This window comes from Acomys russatus, chromosome 3 (genome assembly GCF_903995435.1).
Source record: "Acomys russatus chromosome 3, mAcoRus1.1, whole genome shotgun sequence".
NCBI lineage: Eukaryota > Metazoa > Chordata > Mammalia > Rodentia > Muridae > Acomys > Acomys russatus.
In genome coordinates, this window is record NC_067139.1 from 59,926,949 (window position 1) to 59,946,807 (window position 19,859).

The window sequence follows — 19,859 nt, forward strand, 5'->3', positions numbered from 1 at the left end:
TTAACTTCTTGTATGCTATTCAGTTGCATAAATATGGCCTCATTCATCTACCATTTTATTCTTTCAAATGTTTCCTTAGCTCTATGAGGATAAGTAACTGTGCAGAAACAACAACAAAAATCTTTTCTTGCCTGTATTTTTATGTGCATGGGTGCTTAGCCTGAATGCGTGTCTGTGCACCACACTTGTGTCTGTCTGGTACCCGAGGAAGCCAGAGGAAAGTGTTAGATCATCTTGAAACTGGAATCACAAATAGCGTTGCAGCTATGAAGGGAAAGGTGGGTATTGCAGTTGTGCTGCGGCTGCTGCAGGGGAAGGTTTTCCCAATGCAAGTGTCACAGCTCGGCTCCAGGAGGGATGATGATTTCCCCAGCCAAAGTGTCACAGCTCGGCTCTGGTAAAAATGCTACAGCTTTGCTCCAAGAGGTATCCTGGCAACCAGGAGCCAAGGAATACCATAAGGTCGTACCACACAACAAACCTCGCACAAGGGATTTATTGGAAGGAAAAAAATCCAGGAGCGTGGCTGCCTCTGCTGAGCTGACAAGCAGTAGGGAACTGAGTAGAAAGTGGGGGGTTTGTATAGGACTTCTTGGGCAGGGGTGTGTGTGGTGGGATGGGGAGGGGTGCTGAGCTTGAGCAAACTCAGGGATTGTCGGATTTTCCTCTTCAGGGATTGGTGGGTTTCTGTGGCAAGATCAGGGATTGGTGGGTTTCTGTGGGCTTGGTGGGATTCTGTTTCTTGGTCCTGGTGTTTTCCTTTGCCATTTTATCCTACAGTTGTTAGCCAGCGCTCTAACTCACCTGACGAGCCTTCCTTCCAGCCCCTGGTTATTCTAGTCTTGAGGAACATTCAGTCATCTCCAGTTTTAAGAATAGAGATGATGAAAGCATACTTACTTATGTCTTACAGTGGACGCGCACAGTCATTTCTCTTGCTTGTTTGCTTGTTTTTTTCGAGACAAGGTTTCCCTGTGTAGCCTTGGCTGTCCTGGACTCGCTTTGTAGACCAGGCAGACCTCGAATTCACAGTGATCCTCCTGCCTCTGCCTCCCAAGTGCTGGGATTAAAGGCGTGAGCCACTGCACCTGGCCTGTTTCTCCTGTGTACGGGCCTGTGAGTGGAGCTCCAGAACCATAAGCTATTTGTCTTTTATCTTTACAAGCAGCTGCCAAACCCTTTTCAAAGTGATGGTTCTAGTTTCTATGTCCAACAGCGTGGGCTGACAATGCTGATTCAGCTGCCATTCCTGAGGCCTTTCGAGTGTTGACATCTTTCTTAGCAATGATCTAAAGGTGCTGCTACCTGTTGGCTGGTACCAGTCAGATGTTTGAGCCGCCTTGTTTTAACACCCAGTGTCTGGGCAACAGTATTTATTGAATGAAGTGATAAGTTATCATTACTTGGCTGGGAGCTTTAAAAGAGGCAGTACTGTTATGATTAATAAGTCATATTTATGAAGCCCTTCCTATGAGTATTTTTATATTTAAAAACCAACTTTACTAGGTGAAATTTATAGGTAATAAAACGCAATATTTTTAAGTGTATAATTGAAATTTTTATACGCCCATATAACACTAACGCTTTGTAAACTCAGCCATCCTTCCAAATCAGTCATTCTGCCCCACAAGTCTAGGCAGGCACTGACATACTTTCTGTCATTACACATAAGTTTTATTTTCCCCTTGAGTTTTAGAAATCGAAGGTCAGAGAATGTACTCTTTTGTCCTTTTTTTCTTTGTTCAGAATAATATTTTGGGGGTTGACCCACACTGGAGTGTATGACAGTAATGAGCTCCACCTTTGCTGCTGTAGCTGTAGCTACACGTTTTTATTGTATAGACACGTCACAGTTTGTTTATTCATGCATTTGTTTGTGCACATTTGAATTATTTCTAGACTTAGTTAGCAAGAATAAAGCTCAATGCATTTGTTGGCTTGATTTAACCTTTCACAAATATATTTTAAGGAGTCATCTTATACATCATGGATATGTATATTTATTTATTTATTTTTGGTTTTTTGAGACAGGGTTTCTCTGTGTAGCCTTGGCTGTCCCGGACTTACTTTGTAGACCAGGCTGGCCTCGAACTCACAGTGATCTGCCTGCCTCTGCCTCCTGAGTGCTGGTATTAAAGGCGTGTGCCACCATGCCCGGCTCGTATATTTATTAATTATAAAATAAATTTAAAAGTAAAGCTATGAACATTCGTGGCTTTGTTGTGGAAAAACTCTTTTTAAACATCTTATATTTATATTTACTTTATGTGTATGAAGATTTTGCTCAAATGTAGTGTGTTTGTGTGTGGCTGATGTCCTTGGAACTCAGAAGAGGGCATTGAAACTGGAGTTACAGGGGCTGGAGAGATGGCTCAGAGGTTAAGAGCACTGGCTGTTCTTCCAAAGGACCCAGGTTCAAGTCCAGGCACCCACATGGCAGCTCACAACTGTCTGTAATTCCAGCTAAAATAAAAATAAATAAATTTAAAAAGAAAGAAAGAAAGACACTGGAGTTACAGAAGCCATGAGCCACTGGATGCTGGGAATCTCTCCCAGGTCCTGTTTAGCAGGACCATTGAGCCATCTCTCCAGCCCTGGGGAAAAGTACTAACCCTTAAAAGTGTGTCTTTGCCTCTTAGGTAGGTCCATGAACAGACTTTTTGAGCTTCATGAAATCTGGAAAGTTAGACCTGGCAGGTATGGTAAGACCTGGCATGTGTGAGTGTAAGTAAATATTTCCCCATTGGCGAATGAACATACCAAGATGTAATTACCCATCTGAAAGATGATTTGTCTAAGTCTCATGATTCATGTGTGATGGGCCGTCCAAGACGAAGCCTCAGACTAGAGGGACTCTAGGGGATGGTGACATGGAACAAAAGCCCTGGACCCACGCCTTTGGGGGGCTGGGGTGGAAGAAATCCTCTTGCTGGGGCTTGAGGATATTAAGAAGGGAGGAAAGGGATAACAGATAGTAATAGCTGGCACAAACAAGGTGGAAGGTGCAGATATACATGATGCTGACCATATAGGGATGCTGACCACAGCCTCTTCGGCTGTACACTGACCAGTTCCAGTAGTAGCATCCACACCATTGTGACCTTGACAATGAACTTCCTGAACCACCAGCATTAACATTACCACAGAGTCTTTCTTGAGCCTGAGGACCCCTGACACCACTCTAGACAGGATCATAATCAACTCTTTTTTTTTTTCCTCCCAGAGACAGAGCTTCACTGTGTATCCCTGGCTACCCTGGAACCAGGCTCTGAAGACCAGGCTGGTTTTGAACTCAGAGATCTGCTTGCCTCTGCCGCAGGAGTGCTGGTATTAAAGTTCTGCACCGCCACCACTCGGCTAACGATCAACTCTCAACAAGATCTTCAGCTGACTTGTGTTCCTGTTTGCATGGAGAAGCACTGCACGGTGACAGACATATGCTTCCTGGGGTTGTCGAGGGCTTTTGCTGTGTAGATCATGCTGGCCTAGTCCTCTTACCTCAGCATCGAGCCTGACGGCTTACAGGCACGCGTCACCACTTGCTGCGCTAAATGTTTCTTATAAGTAGAATCATACAGTATATAATTTTGTCAAGACTTGCTACTTTGACACAGCATGAATTTTGAATTTCATCCAAGTTCTAGCACCTGCCATTAGTTCATTTTCAACACTGCTGAATTCAAACTTTTAAGGGGGCAAAAGAAAGCAACTAAATTATCACTTATTACTTAACTACAATGTTACACGTTCCTCAAGATACAAGTAAATTGTATATTTGTATAACATCTGGCTTGTAGACAATTCAAACAATACCACACTTCGGTGTGCCTCGGGGAGCCATATACGGTCATGTTTTAGCTTGTAAATTGACTATTACCAGACCATCTCAAAAGCACCTCGTAGCCTCACTTTATATCTAATTTATTTTTAATTAATCCAGTTGGCGACCGGATCGTTTCTTTCCGCCTACCCTTTTCACGTTTACTGGTCGAAGGGCTCCATAATACGCATGCTCTTTTCAAGCCAAACCGGAAACCTTCCGCAACAACCTCATGGGCACCATCAACTCCTTCCTGGCAGGCTGAAGAGAAGCCGTCGGCTTGGACCTGGCACCTGCTTCCCTTCGCCCAATCCCACGGGACATTGTTCTGGCCACGCCCACCTGCGGTCGACTTGGGCCCCGCCCGCTTCGGAGGGAGTCCCTGGGGCCGATTGCGCCTGCGCAGTGCGGCTGATGGGCGGAGCGAGCACGCGAAGGTGGGAGGCCGCGAGGGCTCCGAGCCGGGGCTGCTTGGAGCTAGCCAGCGTCTGGGAGGGTCTGAGGCAGTAGGGGTTCAGTCTTCACCTCGTCCGCCCTCGAAAGTAAACTTTGCTGCTCCGCCTTCGGAGTCCCAACTTCTCGCCGCAGTGCCTCCGGGCATTGCGGCCCGGCGTCAGGCCCTGTCGGCCTCTCCCGGCACGGAGCCTTGGGCGCCATGGACGCGTCGGCGCTGGAGCGGGACGCCGTGCAGTTCGCGCGGCTGGCGGTGCAGCGGGACCACGAAGGCCGCTATTCCGAGGCGGTGTTTTACTACAAGGTAGGACCTGGCGCCGGGCTCGGGTCGAGTGACCCGAGCGAGCACTGGCCGAACGGGAGGCGGAGGGGCGGGGTCCTGCTCCTCAGGCCGCAGTCACAGCTGGCAGGTGCCCGCGGCTCTGCTGCTTGTGGCGGCCGGAGGTGGGATGGGGAAGCGAGTGGCCTGTTGACTGTGTCTTGGCCCTGATCTGTGGCCAACCGTGAGTGAGCTGTCATAGTATGCCAGTAGTGCATGTTCGATGTAGAAAAGAAAAAGTAAATTAGAAAAAAATTCATTTCTTACTCTAGCATATGATGTCTATGTATGTATATATTCATGATTGTATACGGTTCCTCCCCCCCACCCCCATCGTGTGTACTGTTGTAACACCTCACGTGTGCATTGTACCTAGGTGATATTTGGTTGCATGCGTGTGCCACATTTACAACCCGTTCGGCAGTTTGGTTGTGGGTTTCCAGCATTGTAATGGTGTAGTTAATATCCTTAGAGCTAATTTTTTTTTCCACGTTTGTGGTACTGTTTTTGAATGAATGACTGGGAGTACAATTGCTAAATCAAAGGGTATGTGCTTCCGCAGTTCATCCTGTGCTTGCCTTTCCTGAGGTTGGCAAACGCACCCCTCCAGGTGTGACTTCATGATATGGGCAGCTTTTCCTTGGTTATACAGAAGTAGTAAATTTTTTTCCCTAAGGGTAAATGCTGTCAGTTAAGCACGGTTTGCTTTCTGCTACTATCTTATTGCTTTTATTTTAGAATGTCCCTTACATTTAGACGCTTTGGGTGTGTTTGAGGATCATTCGTTTTAAATTTTCTAATTTTTGGTTTCACAATAACACCCCCACGTGTGTGTGTGAGCACATGACGCGCGTGTGTGTGTGTCCGTGTCCATGTGTCCGTCCCTTTCTACCGGATCTTGCTATATAGTGGAGGCTTGTTTCAAATTTGCCCTCCCCTTGCCTTAGCCTCTCAGTGCTGAGAGTCATAGAAATGTGCCACCATGCTTGACTACCATGTGATAGTTCTTTAAAAGAAAATTCTGTTTTCGTTTTGTGAACTGACTACAGCAAATACTAAGCCAGTAAAATACTGCCATATAGCCTAGTGTGGTGGCACCTGCTTGTTTGCTTGTAATCCCAGCACTCAGTACAGTGTGCTAAGAGGATCGCTGCGTTCAGGTCAGTTTGGGCTACATTGTAAGACTTTGTCTCAAAAGTGCTATATAAAAATAAATAGCTTTTGTAAAACAAAAGACTGTTCTGGTCTTTTTTCTTTTAGAAAAATTTGACATTTAGGAATTAAAATTCGTCATTAAGGAAGTTAAAAGGCTGGGGGGGGGGTAGGGGAGCGGCAGCCTACAATCGCCAGCACTGCAGGAGTCAGAAGGGCCAGCAGGCTTAGGGTATATGAAACCCATTGAGGGAGGGAGAGAGATGGGGAGGGGAGAGTGAGCTAGCTATTATCCAGATTAAATCCCAGTACTTGGGAGGTAGAGGTAGTTGGGTCTCAGTAAGTTTAAGGCTAGCCTGTTCTAAAATTTAATTTCCAAGCCAGTCAGGGAACCCAGGTTACATAGTGAAACCCCGTCTTTAATTAAAAAGAGAGAGGAGAGAGGGGAGGAGGAAGAGAGAGAGAGAGAGAGAGAGAGAGAGAGAGAGAGAGAGAGAGAGAGAGAGAGAGAGAAGAGAAGAGAAAAAAGAGAGAGAGAGGTTGTACTTTGCCCCTGATTCTATTATTTGAAAATCAGTACTTACATGTGAGAGGTAAAATACACTCAGAATTAATATTTAATTTATATATAAGAGGTTCAGTTTACTGAAGTATAATGTATTTTAATAATTATGGTATATATAAGATTAGGCGTTTAATGTTTGTGTGGGAAATTATGTTTTCTCCCTTGATGGACGCTGAAGAAGTCATCTTTTCTACCCCACCTGCCTTTTATGTTTGAATTTCCCATGGGGTCTAAACTGCATTTATTGATTTTGTAGGACTCAGTTCAAAAACTGGCTTGCAAACTGGCTTGGAAACAGCATGAGGCCTATGAAATGTAGCACACATTCAGCTCCTGAGAGAGGGTCTGCCACCTGCAGGGATCTCTGTCTGCCCTTGCTTGGTGGGTAGCATTGCCAACCCTAGAACAGTGATGAGGAAAAGGAAGCTTTCCTCACTAGCCATAGCACAACTGGCTGTGGAAGTTATGGGAAGCTGGAAGGTGAATCAGGTTTTCTTAATTAAGTTTTATGAAACTGAAATGTACTTTAATATGTTCTACCCTAATATTTTAATGCTACTGTGAAACTTTTTTTTCTCCCTGAGACAGGGTTTCTCTATGTAGTCCTGGCTGTCCTGGAACTCACTCTGTAGAACAGAGTGGCCTTAAACTCAGAGCTGTCCACCTGCCTTTGCCTCTAGAGTTCTGGGATTAAAGGCATGTGCTACCACCGCCCACCTACTGTGATATTTTTGTGTGTGATGTTCTTATTGATATTTTGTTTTCATGGTAGTTTTAATGATTTCGTTTCAGTGGTGTACCAGAGCTAAGCCCCAGCCCGTTTTAATACTTTTAAGACTCTGTGTGCCAGCTGGGCGTAGTGGCACACACCTTTAATCCCAGCACTCACGGAAGCAGAGACAGGAAGAATACTGTGAGTTTGAGGCTAGCCTGGTCTACAAAGAAATTCCAGGACAGCCAAGGATACACAGAGAAATACTCTAAAACAAACAAACAAACAAAAGATGCAGTGTGCCTTTTCAAGTATGTAATTTACATCTGATTTTACACATGAGGAAACAGAAAATATGTAAGTTATGGTTCTTCTGAGTGTTTGAAAACTGGGTTCTTAAACTTTCTTTTTTCTTTAAAGATTTTCTTTCTTTATTTTATATATGAATACGTTATCTGCATGTATGCCTGCATGACAGAAGAGGGCATAAGATTCCAGTAAGGATGGTTATGAGTCAACATGTGGTTGCTGGGAATTGAACTCAGGACCTCTGGAAGACAGTGCTCTAATTCGCTGAGCCATCTCTCCAGCCCTGGAGTCTTAAATTTTCAACAGAGTACAAAAAGTAAGGATATTGAAAAGTAGAAGAAAAGGTATTAGAGGGTTTTATAACTTATGTGATGATGGAAATCTTAAAGTTTTTTTGTTGTTGTTGCCATGAAATGAGTAAAAAGTTAGAAAGTAGTAATTAAAATTCATATTGTTAGAGGTCTTTGAAATAGATCTTTTTATTTGAATTATATCTTTTTTTAAAGGAAGCTGCACAAGCTTTAATTTATGCTGAGATGGCAGGATCCAGCCTAGAACGGATCCAAGAAAAGATCAGTGAATATCTGGAAAGAGTCCAAGCTCTGCATTCTGCAGGTGAGTCTAAGATGCCGCCGCCCTTCCTTCCTCTCCTACCACTCTTACTCCATGCTTCTCTCTCCTCTCCATCTGGGAGCTTGATACTCACACTTTATACTCACAGAGAAGAATCTCTGTAGGAGAGATAAACATGTTTTTGTGTTGATCCCAAATGTGGGATGGGGAACAGACTTGTGAGCGAGCAGGATGTTTTTCCACTTAGAAGTCTACTTTGTGGGGGAGCTTGGATGTTGTCAGCTGAAAACATCCTAGTAGAGACTCTGAGAGGAGATACACGTATCAGCCCAAAACAGGAGGCTGGGAGAGAGGACTTGGGATTGTCTTGGCTGTTCATTGCAACACTTCCAGAGACACTCCTAGAGAGAACTGCTCCAGGGAAGGCTTTAAGGCTTTGGGCCTTAAGCCTGCTGTTCCAGGTTCCAGCAGCAACCGTGGTTGAACTGCAGGTTTGTTGAGGGCCTGCAGAGTACGCCCGGCTGGAATCGTTCTTCGGGACTGATCTCCTTAAGGTGTCATTATTGTGTTCTTTACTTTCCTTTTCCTATTGTTTGGGTTAGCCGGGTAGCAAATGAGGTGTGCTCCATTAGTGAGTTCATAATAAAGTGTAACTGTTTAAAAAATTGAGCCTACAAATCTCTTAAGGAGATTTAAGAAATCATGATATGGAAGTAAATCAATAGATTAATAAGAAAAATGGTAGAGACAATACAGCACACTTTCCTAGTTTTCTCTAGCTGCAGAGATAGTAGATTTTCTACATTGAATTTATCATTGACAGAGTTACAATGAGGACCCTGTCATAACCTGCTTTTAAAGGACCAGACACATGCCTTCTTCTGACACTAAGGAGAAGTCACTAATTGTCTTTAGCATTTAAAGACTTCAGCAGTAGGCAGTAGATTCACAGACCTTTTTCACAGTGTCCTTTACTGTAGCTGAACTCTTTTTTATTTTTTATTTAAGTAAAGCCACACTCTGGAAACATAATATTTAAGCAGAGACCTGGAACAACTTGTACTTAATATTATTATTATTTTTTTTTATAAATAGCATAGCAGGTGCCACTAGAAAAGGGACCAGTTTTGTTAGAGAAAAAGGGGTTGTGTCAAATCTGCTGTTGGAAAAGAAAAATATTGTTGACATTTGGTTTAGAAATATATTCATTTCAACTGGGCATAGTAGTGTACCTCTTTAATCCTAGCACTCAGGGAGGCAGAGGCAGGCAGATCTCAGTGAGTTCAAGGCCACCCTGGTCTACAAAGTGAGTCTGGGACAGCCAAAGCTACACAGAAAAACCCTGTCTTGAAAAACAAAAGGAGAAAAAAAAAGAAAGAAAAAAAGAAATTAATCTCTTTAGCAGCACTTGGGAGGCAGAGGCAGGTGGATCACTGTGAGTTCGAGGCCAGTCTGGTCTACAAAGTGAGTCCAGGACAGCCAAGGCTACACAGAGAAACCCTGTCTCAAAAAACAAAACAACAAATAAACAAACAAAACCAAAAAAAAAAAAAAAAAAGAAATTCATTTCTTTAGGATGATTTAAATTTTTTTTTCTTTTTTCTATTGCTAGATAATTCACAGAGTAATAAGCACAATTTTTACTCTAAATGGATTCTGTTACTGTCTGCTACTTATTCTGAATGGAATGACCAGTATAAGCATGTAGTTAGGATAAAGTTCATGTGATCTACTTTTAATGCCCTGTCATAACAGTGTTTTTAAAAATTGGTAGGTTACTTTAAAATGGTGTCCAGGAGTTACATGTGTTGTAAGAATTGTCTGTGCATTGCACTTTATTGTACTTTGTTTGATAGAAAGTTACACTAATTGCTGCACCCAGAATATCTTGCTGGGAACTCTGGGAGTAGCTCAGTTGGAGCACTGATTTAGCATACTTGCGGTTCTGGGTCTCCTCCTTAACATGAGGGGTGCGGGGGTGGGGTGGGGCACAGGACCCTGCTTGGTTAAAAAGAAGTTAATTTTCCCAGCCATGTAAATGAAGTTCTTAGATGTAATTGCCTTGTTTTATAAATAATTCACATTATTTCATATGCTGCTTTCTAAGAAACTTACTTTTAAGGTTTATAATGTAATACTTCAGGACTATTTCATGATTTCCCTGTCCTTTCTATAGGTGTTTATCTTTATTCCAACAGTCATCCCTGAGTGAATGTTTGGGCTAAACAGTAAGTGGTGGGTGCCAGAAGAGCCCTCGGGAAGCTCTAGGTCAAATGCAGAAGCACAAAGATAAACATATTGCAGTGTGGGAACCCCTTTCTGACACGACTAGGGCAGATGTTAACACAGACATCCCTAGAAGGAAAGGGTTGTATGGTGGTACCAGCTTAGGCGTGGGAGCTAGTAACTAAAGGGAATTTCCATCTTTTCCTGTCTATGTCACATAGTCACACTTATCCCACAGGCTGCTTGATTAGTTACAGTCAGGGTTCTCTAAATTCTTCAAGTTCTAACAATTGTGAAAAAATACAAAATTATATTTTCCCTAGAGAACTGGAATATATCTCCCCACTTGTATTAAATACAAGAGCATTAACAATTGCCTTTGAGCTGGTGTGTTGGTTTGAGCCTGCACTCCAGTACGTAGGAGCCTAAAGCAGAGGATCACTTGAGACTGAATTTGAGATGAGCCTGAGCAATAGCAACAATACAAAATGAAAACAAACAAATAGCATTTGATCCAGAAAGTAAGTGTTAAAATTGATACTATAAATGTGATTATCTGTTACAGAAGAATAACACTGATCTCTTTTTTTGAATTAACATATTCTTTTATATATTATATCTTGACTGCAGTTCCCATCACCACCACCTCCATCCCCTCCCACCTCCTCCCTTCCCGTGCACTTCTCCTCTGTTTCCCTTCAGAAAAGGTCAGGCCTCTCAAGAATATCAACCAAACATGATATATCAAATTACAGAAAGACTAGGCACATCCTCTCATATTAAGCCCGGACAAGGCAACCCAGTAGAGGACAAGGGCCTTGAAACAGACAGAAGTGTCAGAAACAGTCCCTGCTCCCTCTGTGAGGAGTCCCACAAAAACACCCCGCTACCCAATAATAACATAAATACAAAGGGCAGTTTAGACCCATGTGGGCTCCCTCCTTTCAGTCTCAACACTTAAAAAATATCCCAGTGAGATGAAATTGTAAAAGGATTTTTTTAAAAGTTTTTTCCAGACAGGGTCTCTCTGTGTAACAGTCCTGGCTGTTCTGGACTCCGCTTTTGTAGACCAGGCTGGCCTCGAAGTCACAGCCATCCGACTGCCTCTGCCTCCTGAATGCTGGGATTAAAGGCTTGAGTCAACATGCCTGCCTGGAAAAGGATTTTTAATGCAGACAGTATCTTCATTGTTTGACCAACATTTTCCTTATTTTGTTTCAGTAAATGTAGCATATGTAATCTGTAAGAAGTCCGTGATTTCCATATTTATTACTTTAAGAAAAAAAAAAAAAAAAAAAAAGGACTTTTTCAAATAAAAATCTTGTTCAGAGCGTCAATTTTAGCCAGCTGTGGTAAGACATGCTTATAATCCAGATACAAGTTAAAGCAGGAAGATTCTGAGTTTGAGGCTGGTTTGGGCTGTATAATGAGAGTCTGTCTAAAAATACATATAAATATGTAGATAAATAAAAATCAGGGCTAGGATGTAGTTTAGTTGGTATAGTGCCTACGTAAAGGCAGGATGCCCTGGGTTTGAGTCCTCATAACATAGAAACTACATGGGGTGGCACAGGCATTACAACGTGCTGGAAGTAGATAATGATAGTAATTTGAGGCCAGATTGGGATGTATGTGACGCTATCTTAAAAAGATTTTTTAAAAAAGAAAATAGAACCTCAAATTTCAAAACAGCTTGTTTATAGTCAAGAAACTTTTGAGGGGATAGGTTGACTTCTGAGTGGAGAAAAAGATTCATTTGGAACTAACAAAACTGATAAAGAGATTAAGATTACTAGACTAACTTTCTGCTTTAGGTTTCTCATTCTGGATATTTAATGAGATAAAATCACCTAATATAGACCTGTCCCTTTCTTCTGTCATTCGCTTCTTTCACTGAGCTTAATGTTTGTAAGGTTCATAGTTTACATCAGTGCTCCATCCCTTTGCATGACTAGACAATAGCCCATTGTTGTAACACGCCACACTTGGGTTGCCCATTTATCAAGTGGTGCGTATTTAGGTTTTCTCCCTTTTGTCTACTGTAAACAAGGCTGTACGCATTCAGGTACCACTGGCTGTACCATTTTGTGCTTGCGGTTCTACCAGTAGCATAGCTGGTTCCAGTTTCTTAGTTCCTTTACATCCTCACTCTTATACTTGTACTCTCTTTCCCGCTCCTTCTCTTCTGTGTGTCCATGTGGAGAGTGCTAGAGATGGCCTTAAATGAGAAGCAGGCACCCTACCACTGAGCTATGTCCTCATCTCTGCCACACTTAATTTTTTTCTTCTTATACCAGCTCTTGCTGTCCACCTTTAAATTCAGATATCCTTGTCTCTACCTTCCAAGTGCTGGGATTACAGAGCTCTGCTATTAGAATTTACTTGTTATTGACTTTTTTATTTTTAACCATCCTGATGGATATAAAATACCATCTCATTGGGCTTTGATTTGCGTTGTTTGAGGGCTGCTGATGTTGAGCATCTTCACATGGAGATACTGGAGGGATGGCTCAGAAGCTAAGAGCACTTGTAGAGGACCCAGTTTCAGTTTCTAAAGCCCACATGGTGACTCACAACTGTCTGTAACTCTAGTTCTAAGGGATCCAGTACTTCTAAGGGCACCAGGCATGCATGTAGTATACAGACATGCATGCAGGCAAAACATCCATGCACGTAAAAATAAACCTTTCAAAACAAAACAAACAAAAAAACAAATTGAAATACTATTTAAAGGGTAGTAAAAGCATGATGGCTTATTCTGGACCTGGATGGAAAAGAACAGCAGGAACTTCATCATCAGGTCTGTACCACCAAAAAGAAGAAGAAAAAAAAAATTACCTTAAAATATGATGACTGCTGCTTCTCCCCTCTCTCATTTCATTTTCCTCTTCCTTTCCTGTCCCTCCTCCTCTTTTCCTTCATCCTCCTTTTTCTCTTCATCCTCTTATCCTTCTCTGGTACTGGCAGTAGAACCCAGGGCATATTGTGAGGCAGGGTCACTTTACACCCCTAGCCCTGTGTGCTTCTTAATATTTAGCATTTTACAAGTTCTTACTTTGTTTTTAAGGGAGAAGAGTATGAGGAAGACTCCTTTGTTTTGTTTTTTAATGAAAAGAGTGTAGTAGAAAGAAAAAATGTCCATAAAGCATTTCTAGTATCCTATCTCTAATGTCTGAATAATTAGGTTTGAGCAGGGAGCTTAAAATTAGAGAAAGGAGAAATTATTCCTTTAAAAAAGATTTTTATATATTTTGTTACGCATTTTAAATGAGGAACATAGAGTTTGGTAAAGAATGTCTTAAATATATTAAAGTGTTGGTGTTTCCTTGCTGAGTTTAATATCCTTTCTACATTTTTTTTATTCTGTCCTAGTTCAGTCAAAGAGTGCTGATCCATTGAAGTCAAAGCATCAGTTGGACCTAGAGCGTGCCCATTTTCTTGTCACACAAGCGTTTGATGAGGATGAAAAGGGGAATGTGGACGACGCCATAGAATTATATACAGAGGCTGTGGATCTCTGCCTGAAAACTGTAGGTATAGCTATGAGTTAAACTTGGTGGAATTATGTTAAACAATTGCTTCCTTTACTAATGAATTTTATTTATTTTGAAGGAACCCTCCATTCTATCATAAATAATGATTATAAGAACTAATTTAATCTTCACTAAAAATATTGAGTAGAAGGTTTATAATAGAGTTTTATGCCTTATTATGGTTTTGCTACTACTGAATCACTAAGCAACTGCTCTTAAAAATTATATTTGTTTATTTTTAAACTGTTTAAAAATTATGCTAGTAACTAAAGCTTATATAAGAAGAATTGGTCATCACAAATCTGTGAATTTAGCATAAATTTATTTCAATTTCATACAGTAAAAAATAAGTTAGTGCCTTGGGAGAGCTTCATTAACTTGCAATATAAAAATCTATGTGCTGATTGGCTCTTAGTACTCCCTGATGGACCTGGGTTGAGACACTAAGCTTCAAGGGGCATTTAGCATTGGAGAGCACAGTGCATTTGGCAGGAGGATGAGATAAAGTAGTAGATGTTCCCCTTGCCTTTCATGTGCCAGCGTTTTTGGCAGGCTGTTGTGGACAGGAAACCCATTACCTTGATTTCTTGAACCCTGGAGGACATAGATAAGTGCTGGTCTCCCTAGGTTCTTCCTGCTCAGCCCTCTGTGGTACATGCTCATGTGTTTGTGGTCTAGTTAGCACTTATCTGCTTTTAAGTTCACCCCAGTGGCGAAATACGCAACATGGTTTTAAGTGATAACCTTTAAAGACAGAAATAAAAGATTGTATTTGTTTACTTATAATTTCAAGAAGCATATTTTATTTCTGCATAGAAATATGGATTAAGTAAATTAAAGAACTTTGCTTTAGAATGTCTATTTCTTTCTCTTAAGTCTTACGAAACTGCTGATAAGACTCTGCAAAATAAATTGAAACAGTTGGCTCGACAGGCACTAGATAGGTGAGTTTTGTTGCTGAAATTCTTATCAATGGATAGCATGGATTGTGCTCTTTTTGTTTTTTATCATACCATTTATCCTACTGTGTGGTAGAGATCTAAATGTTCCTCCGTAAGCTGAGACTTAGAAGTCTACCCTTTCTTGATGAGTAAAGTTACCTTCTATCTAGCTCCTTGCTTTAGACCAAATAAGTAGCCTGTCCATTATTCAAGAGGCTGTAACTTTTGCTATATAGAGAAAAGAACTGTGGTATGTGACTGGTTTTATGTCCTCAATGTTACTGACTGTCTGCGGGAGTTTTGTGGCTTGAACCTAGGGTCTTGTGCATGCTATTCAAACATTTTAACCCTGATCTATATTTCCAGTCCCCAACAGTCATATTTCAAATCAAATACTTCCTCTGTGTTGTATAACGTCAGACTTCCAAGGCAACCTTTCAGAAAGCCCTCCAGAGTTACCATTAAAACATTGACATTGAGAATGCTTTGCATTCGTTCCCAACATCACACCACGTGTGTAGTCTTCATCACAAGCTTGTATCACTTTTGGGACCTGCTATAAGCATTTTATTTAAAGTTGAGACTTCCCCCAACACTATCATTCTGATTGCTCTGTTTTAATATTCTTTTCCATTTTTCTTACCTCACTGTGGAATATACAAAAAGACTAGTTTGTTGTATTTGTTGTTGATATCTGTGTTGCATTCAGCTTCATCCCCTAAGTGGAAGACAGAATTTTGCCTGTTTTGGTCAATGCTTAAGTAAGCACCTAGCACAGTGCCTAACATAGATTCTGTTCAGGAGGTATTTGCTGAGTGAATGGGTAATATGTATAAATGTGAATATGACTGTGTATACATGTATAATATGTATGTATAATATGAATAATGTACAAATGAATTATTCCTCTTTCAAGAGTTGACGTAGTAAACTTTTTGTAGAGGAAAGGAGTAGAAACTCTATCTTTTTCTAGGGTGTGACATTTTGAAATTACCTTAGTTTGAAGCTCTGCCTGTGGCTGTACTCTGCCTTTCCCCTGAGGTATGACTCGTCCCTTCTGTGCCTCATCAGCAGCCAAGCGCTAGTGTGTCTACCCAGATCCATGACGGTGTAAGCACTCAACACTCACCTTCTCCAGGTTCTGTGACGTGGGACTGTCATGCTCAACCGACACAGTCACTTTCTCCATGTGGTTTCTTTTACCAATTGTAATCATAGTTGAGTTTTATTCTTGTGTAGATGAGCATCCAATGTTTCTGAGCCCATCCTAAGCAAAGGTAGGTGGGTGGAGGTATAAGTCACAGGCTCCTTTGAGATCTGTGGAAGATTAAGAACATTCTTTCTAGGAAAATGAATGTCAAGTGTTGTCAGGGTTACAAGACTCGTGAAGCTCGTATGTGGATCTTAGGCTAAGAACTTCTTTAGTTTGTTAGTTCTTTGACAGAACAGTCAAACATCTCCTTGCATTTCTTGTGATACCCTCTGTCATCAGTTCCTGCTATTTTCTCACCTCATTCCTGCTCTCGTTGTACTTTTCACAAGTTCTGTATCCATCCTTCTGAAGTTACCCTAGCTGCCTCTGCACTCTGACACTACAGCATGTTCTCTATCTGCCGTCCTCACTGCAGGTGGACTCCCCAAGACTCAAGCGTCAGGTCTAAACGTCTTTCCCTTGATTCACCTTCTTTTCTTGGTCATTAGGGCTGTTAGTTCTTTTGTGTGTTCATTTGCATAAAATGCTTCTGTCCTGGAGTCTATCATTTTGACACAGCTGTCTTTTTTAGTCACCAGATCTTAAGGATAGACATAATATTATACATCCTTTACCTTGCCTAGTTTCTGACATATAGTAAATGTTCATTTAAATAGTACTTGCAAAATATGTGCAGTAGCTTACATAGAGAAGTTTTTATTAGTATGTAAGGATTTTATTAGCTGATTTTACATTAGAATGCTTTACTAACTCGAAGTAAGTTTTGTGTTCTGAAATTTTAAAAGGAAACACTTAGGAGGTAGAGGTAGGAGAATCAGAGTTTCAAGGCCAGACTGCTACATAGTGAGTTTGATACCAGTCTCCTTATGATACTCTATCACACAAAACCAAAAGTCCAAATGTAAGGAGAGAACTAGAGCAGTTCTTTTGTGCTTCTGTTCTAGAGCAGAGGCGTTGAGTGAACCTTTGACAAAGCCATTTTGCAAACTGAAGTCAACAAATCTGAAAACGAAGACCCCTCCAGTAAGAACACATTTTCCTCTAGGACCCAATCCTTTCCTTGAAAAGCCTCAGCCATTTCTAAGTCCACAGTCATGTGACGCACAAGGACAGAGATACACAGCAGAAGAAATAGAAGTGCTCAGGTAAATCCACTTAAGACTCATTGTAACGAAAACTTTAAACATAAAATCAGTGCAGATCATTTCAATCTGAATTGTCTTCAGAGTTTTGTTGTGATATGTTGTGCTGCTATTTAACTGTGTTTTACATCATTATATATCACCTTGAATAGTTAAAATGTGTTGGTTCTAATATATTTTAGTGTTAATATTTTTTACTAGATGTGTGTATAAATAGAAACACACACACACACACACACACACACACACACACATGTTATGGCAGGCTGCTAATGCTCTGTGTAATGCCTGTGTAACTACAACTCTCACACGAATGGAGAGTAACTTTGAAATAGCCAGCAAACAAAAATCTGGAGCTGTGAATACCTTTTCATTTTTTTAAGAGAAAATAGAAAAATTATGACAGAGACTGCTGTGTAAAACCTAAGCTGTATATTATATCAGTCTTTTCAGAAAATGTTCACAGACCCCTGGTCTAGGCAGACAGCTTAGTGTATCTGAAAGCAGCCTGGGGAGGGGCTATTAAAAATGCAAAGCCTGAGCTGCGTGTGGCACTTGCCTGTAATCCCAGCACTCTGGAGGAAAAAGACTTACCAATTCAGATTTAGGGTCAGCCTGGCCTGAATAGGGAGACCTCGCTTCAAAAAACAGTAACAGCAAGGGCCACGATGACTGTCTTCTGAGTCAGTTGATGTGTTGTGAGAGGGTAAATCTTAAAGGCAGCTAGCTGTTCTTTAGTTGGGTAGGTCATACAGTTCTCATTTTCAGTTTTCCTGAGCTTGAGCTGAGAGTAGTGTTCCCTTCTAGGTCAACAGCCTTCCAGGCCATCTTCTTTCTTGCTGAAGATTTCATTATATGCCTATTAGCCTGGTTCCTTTGCCTAGGAAAAATGTGTGAACAAAGAGTACAAAACAAAACAACAAAAAAGGTTCCTTTTTAAATCTGAGGCTTTAAGTTAGTGACTTAAAGTTCCCGTTGTTATGATAAAACATCATGACCAAAGCATTTTAGGGAGGAGAGGGTTTATTTGGCTTATGCCTTCACATTTGTCCATCATCAAAGGAAGTCAGGACAGGCATTTAAACAGGGTAGGATCCTGGAGGCAGGAGCTGATGCAGAGGCCATGGAGGGGTGCTGCTTACTGGCTTGCTCCTCGTGGCTTACTCAGCCTGCTTTCTTACAGAATGCAGGATCACCAGGCAGGGATGGGCTGGATACTAATGAATCACTAATTAAGAAAATGTCATATAGGCTTGTCTACAGCCCAGTCGTATGGAGACATTTTTTTCCAATTGAGGTTATCCAGTACAGTGAAAATGAATCATTTGGCTACTCAGTATCTATATGCTACTTTTATATATACTACACATTTGAAATTCCACACTGTAACAAAACAGTTTCAAAACACAGCTGCCCTTCATACAATCGAAAATGAGGATACATGTCTCAACATTTATAGTATCCATTACTGTTGCATTAATGTTCAAATTCACTGAGCATTCTTATCTAAACACTAAATAAGTTACTCTGCAACTACTTAAAACCATGTAAGAAAGAGTTACTAAATATGGTGACACATGCTACAATTCCAGCACTCAAGATGCTAATGCAGGGATTTTTGAGTTCAAGGCCAGCCTGATAGCCTAGGCTACATAGCAAAGCTCTGCCTCAGTTAAACAACCACAAAAAATAAACCCTCAAATGGAGATAGTTAATACACATAAAACATTTAGAACCTCTATGAACCGCACTTGAATTTGTCAACAGCTCATAGCTGTTTCTGTGACACTTCCTTCGTCCAGGACTTGGTCCATATTCCCATAGCCAGAAAATAGAAAGACATTTTTCAGAGTTGTATTGATTTTAAATTCTCAAATAACTAAGTTATTGCGTAGCTTGGCAACTAAGATAGGCTTGGCTTTGTATTCTTGTATTATACACAAAGGCCTGTTTTAAGACTACAGTTTTTTGTAATGGATGTCCGGTGGTTTTTATTTCTTTGATTCCATCGCTGGTGCTATTTTAATTAATTCAGTTTTTATGCTAAAGGTTGAATCTTTTACACATGATAGCAAAAGTGCTACCATTGTGCTATATCCAAAGCCCAGGACATTAATTTTAAAAGAATGTTCTTATTAAGCTGAATTGAATTATAACAATTATTATCTGTCCAAATAAAGATCTGAACATCATGTAGTCGTAAATTTAATACAGTGTCATACTTTGTCACTAAAATTTTACCTTGGTATTAGCTAAAAGGCCGAGAAGCTATTTTCATTTAAATTTTGAGTTCAAATAAGATTGGTAACTAACATAGACTTGAAAACTTACATGTTTTTCCTGTGCCTTATAGGACAACATCAAAAATTAACGGTATAGAATATGTTCCTTTCATGAGTGTTGATCTTAGGGAACGTTTTGCTTATCCAATGCCTTTTTGGTAAGTAAGAAATTTTAACTTCTACTTCCCAAATGATTTAAAGAGTTTTTCAGTACTCTGAATTACAATTTAATTAATAATTTTTGTGTACAAAATTGGTTGGAAAAAAGCAGTATTTATGGGAAAGAGGTGGAAAAATTGTCCAAATAAAGATCTGAACAACATGAAGTTGTCACTTTAATACAGGATCATGATAAAGTACCACAGAATCAGATTTGTTTTAATTGGCCTGGTCATGGGTTCATGGGTGGTTGTTGTTGTTTTTAAACCTAACATAGACGTAATGCTTAGTATAATACTTGGCACAGAGTAAGTACTAAGCAAATATTTGTCCAGTTGATGATTTGATCACAATAAAAAAAAAGTCCAGAAAGTAATGTGCTTAGAGATGTACTCAAATACCTACACCATATTGGTATTATAATTACAAGAATAAATCACTCTAGTGTGTGCTAAATGGA

At 40.7% G+C, this 19,859-nt stretch overlaps 1 protein-coding gene across 4 annotated transcripts in view; it reads left to right on the forward strand.

Moving 5' to 3' along the window:
- The first annotated feature begins 4,403 nt into the window (after positions 1 to 4,403).
- Positions 4,404 to 19,859, forward strand: part of Capn7 (calpain 7) — a 38,142-nt gene continuing 22,686 nt past the window's right edge. For 2 of the 4 annotated variants that reach the window (XM_051141551.1, XM_051141535.1), the window contains exons 1-6: positions 4,405 to 4,577; positions 7,837 to 7,945; positions 13,502 to 13,659; positions 14,539 to 14,606; positions 16,761 to 16,961; positions 19,312 to 19,398. In XM_051141551.1, coding sequence (XP_050997508.1) covers positions 4,476 to 4,577; positions 7,837 to 7,945; positions 13,502 to 13,659; positions 14,539 to 14,606; positions 16,761 to 16,961; positions 19,312 to 19,398 — 725 coding nt within the window. In that variant the 5' untranslated portion in view covers positions 4,405 to 4,475. Of the gene's footprint in view, positions 4,578 to 6,600; positions 6,691 to 7,836; positions 7,946 to 13,501; positions 13,660 to 14,538; positions 14,607 to 16,760; positions 16,962 to 19,311; positions 19,399 to 19,859 lie in introns of those variants that run through there. The other 2 variants (XM_051141560.1, XM_051141543.1) reach the window with 2 other exon arrangements.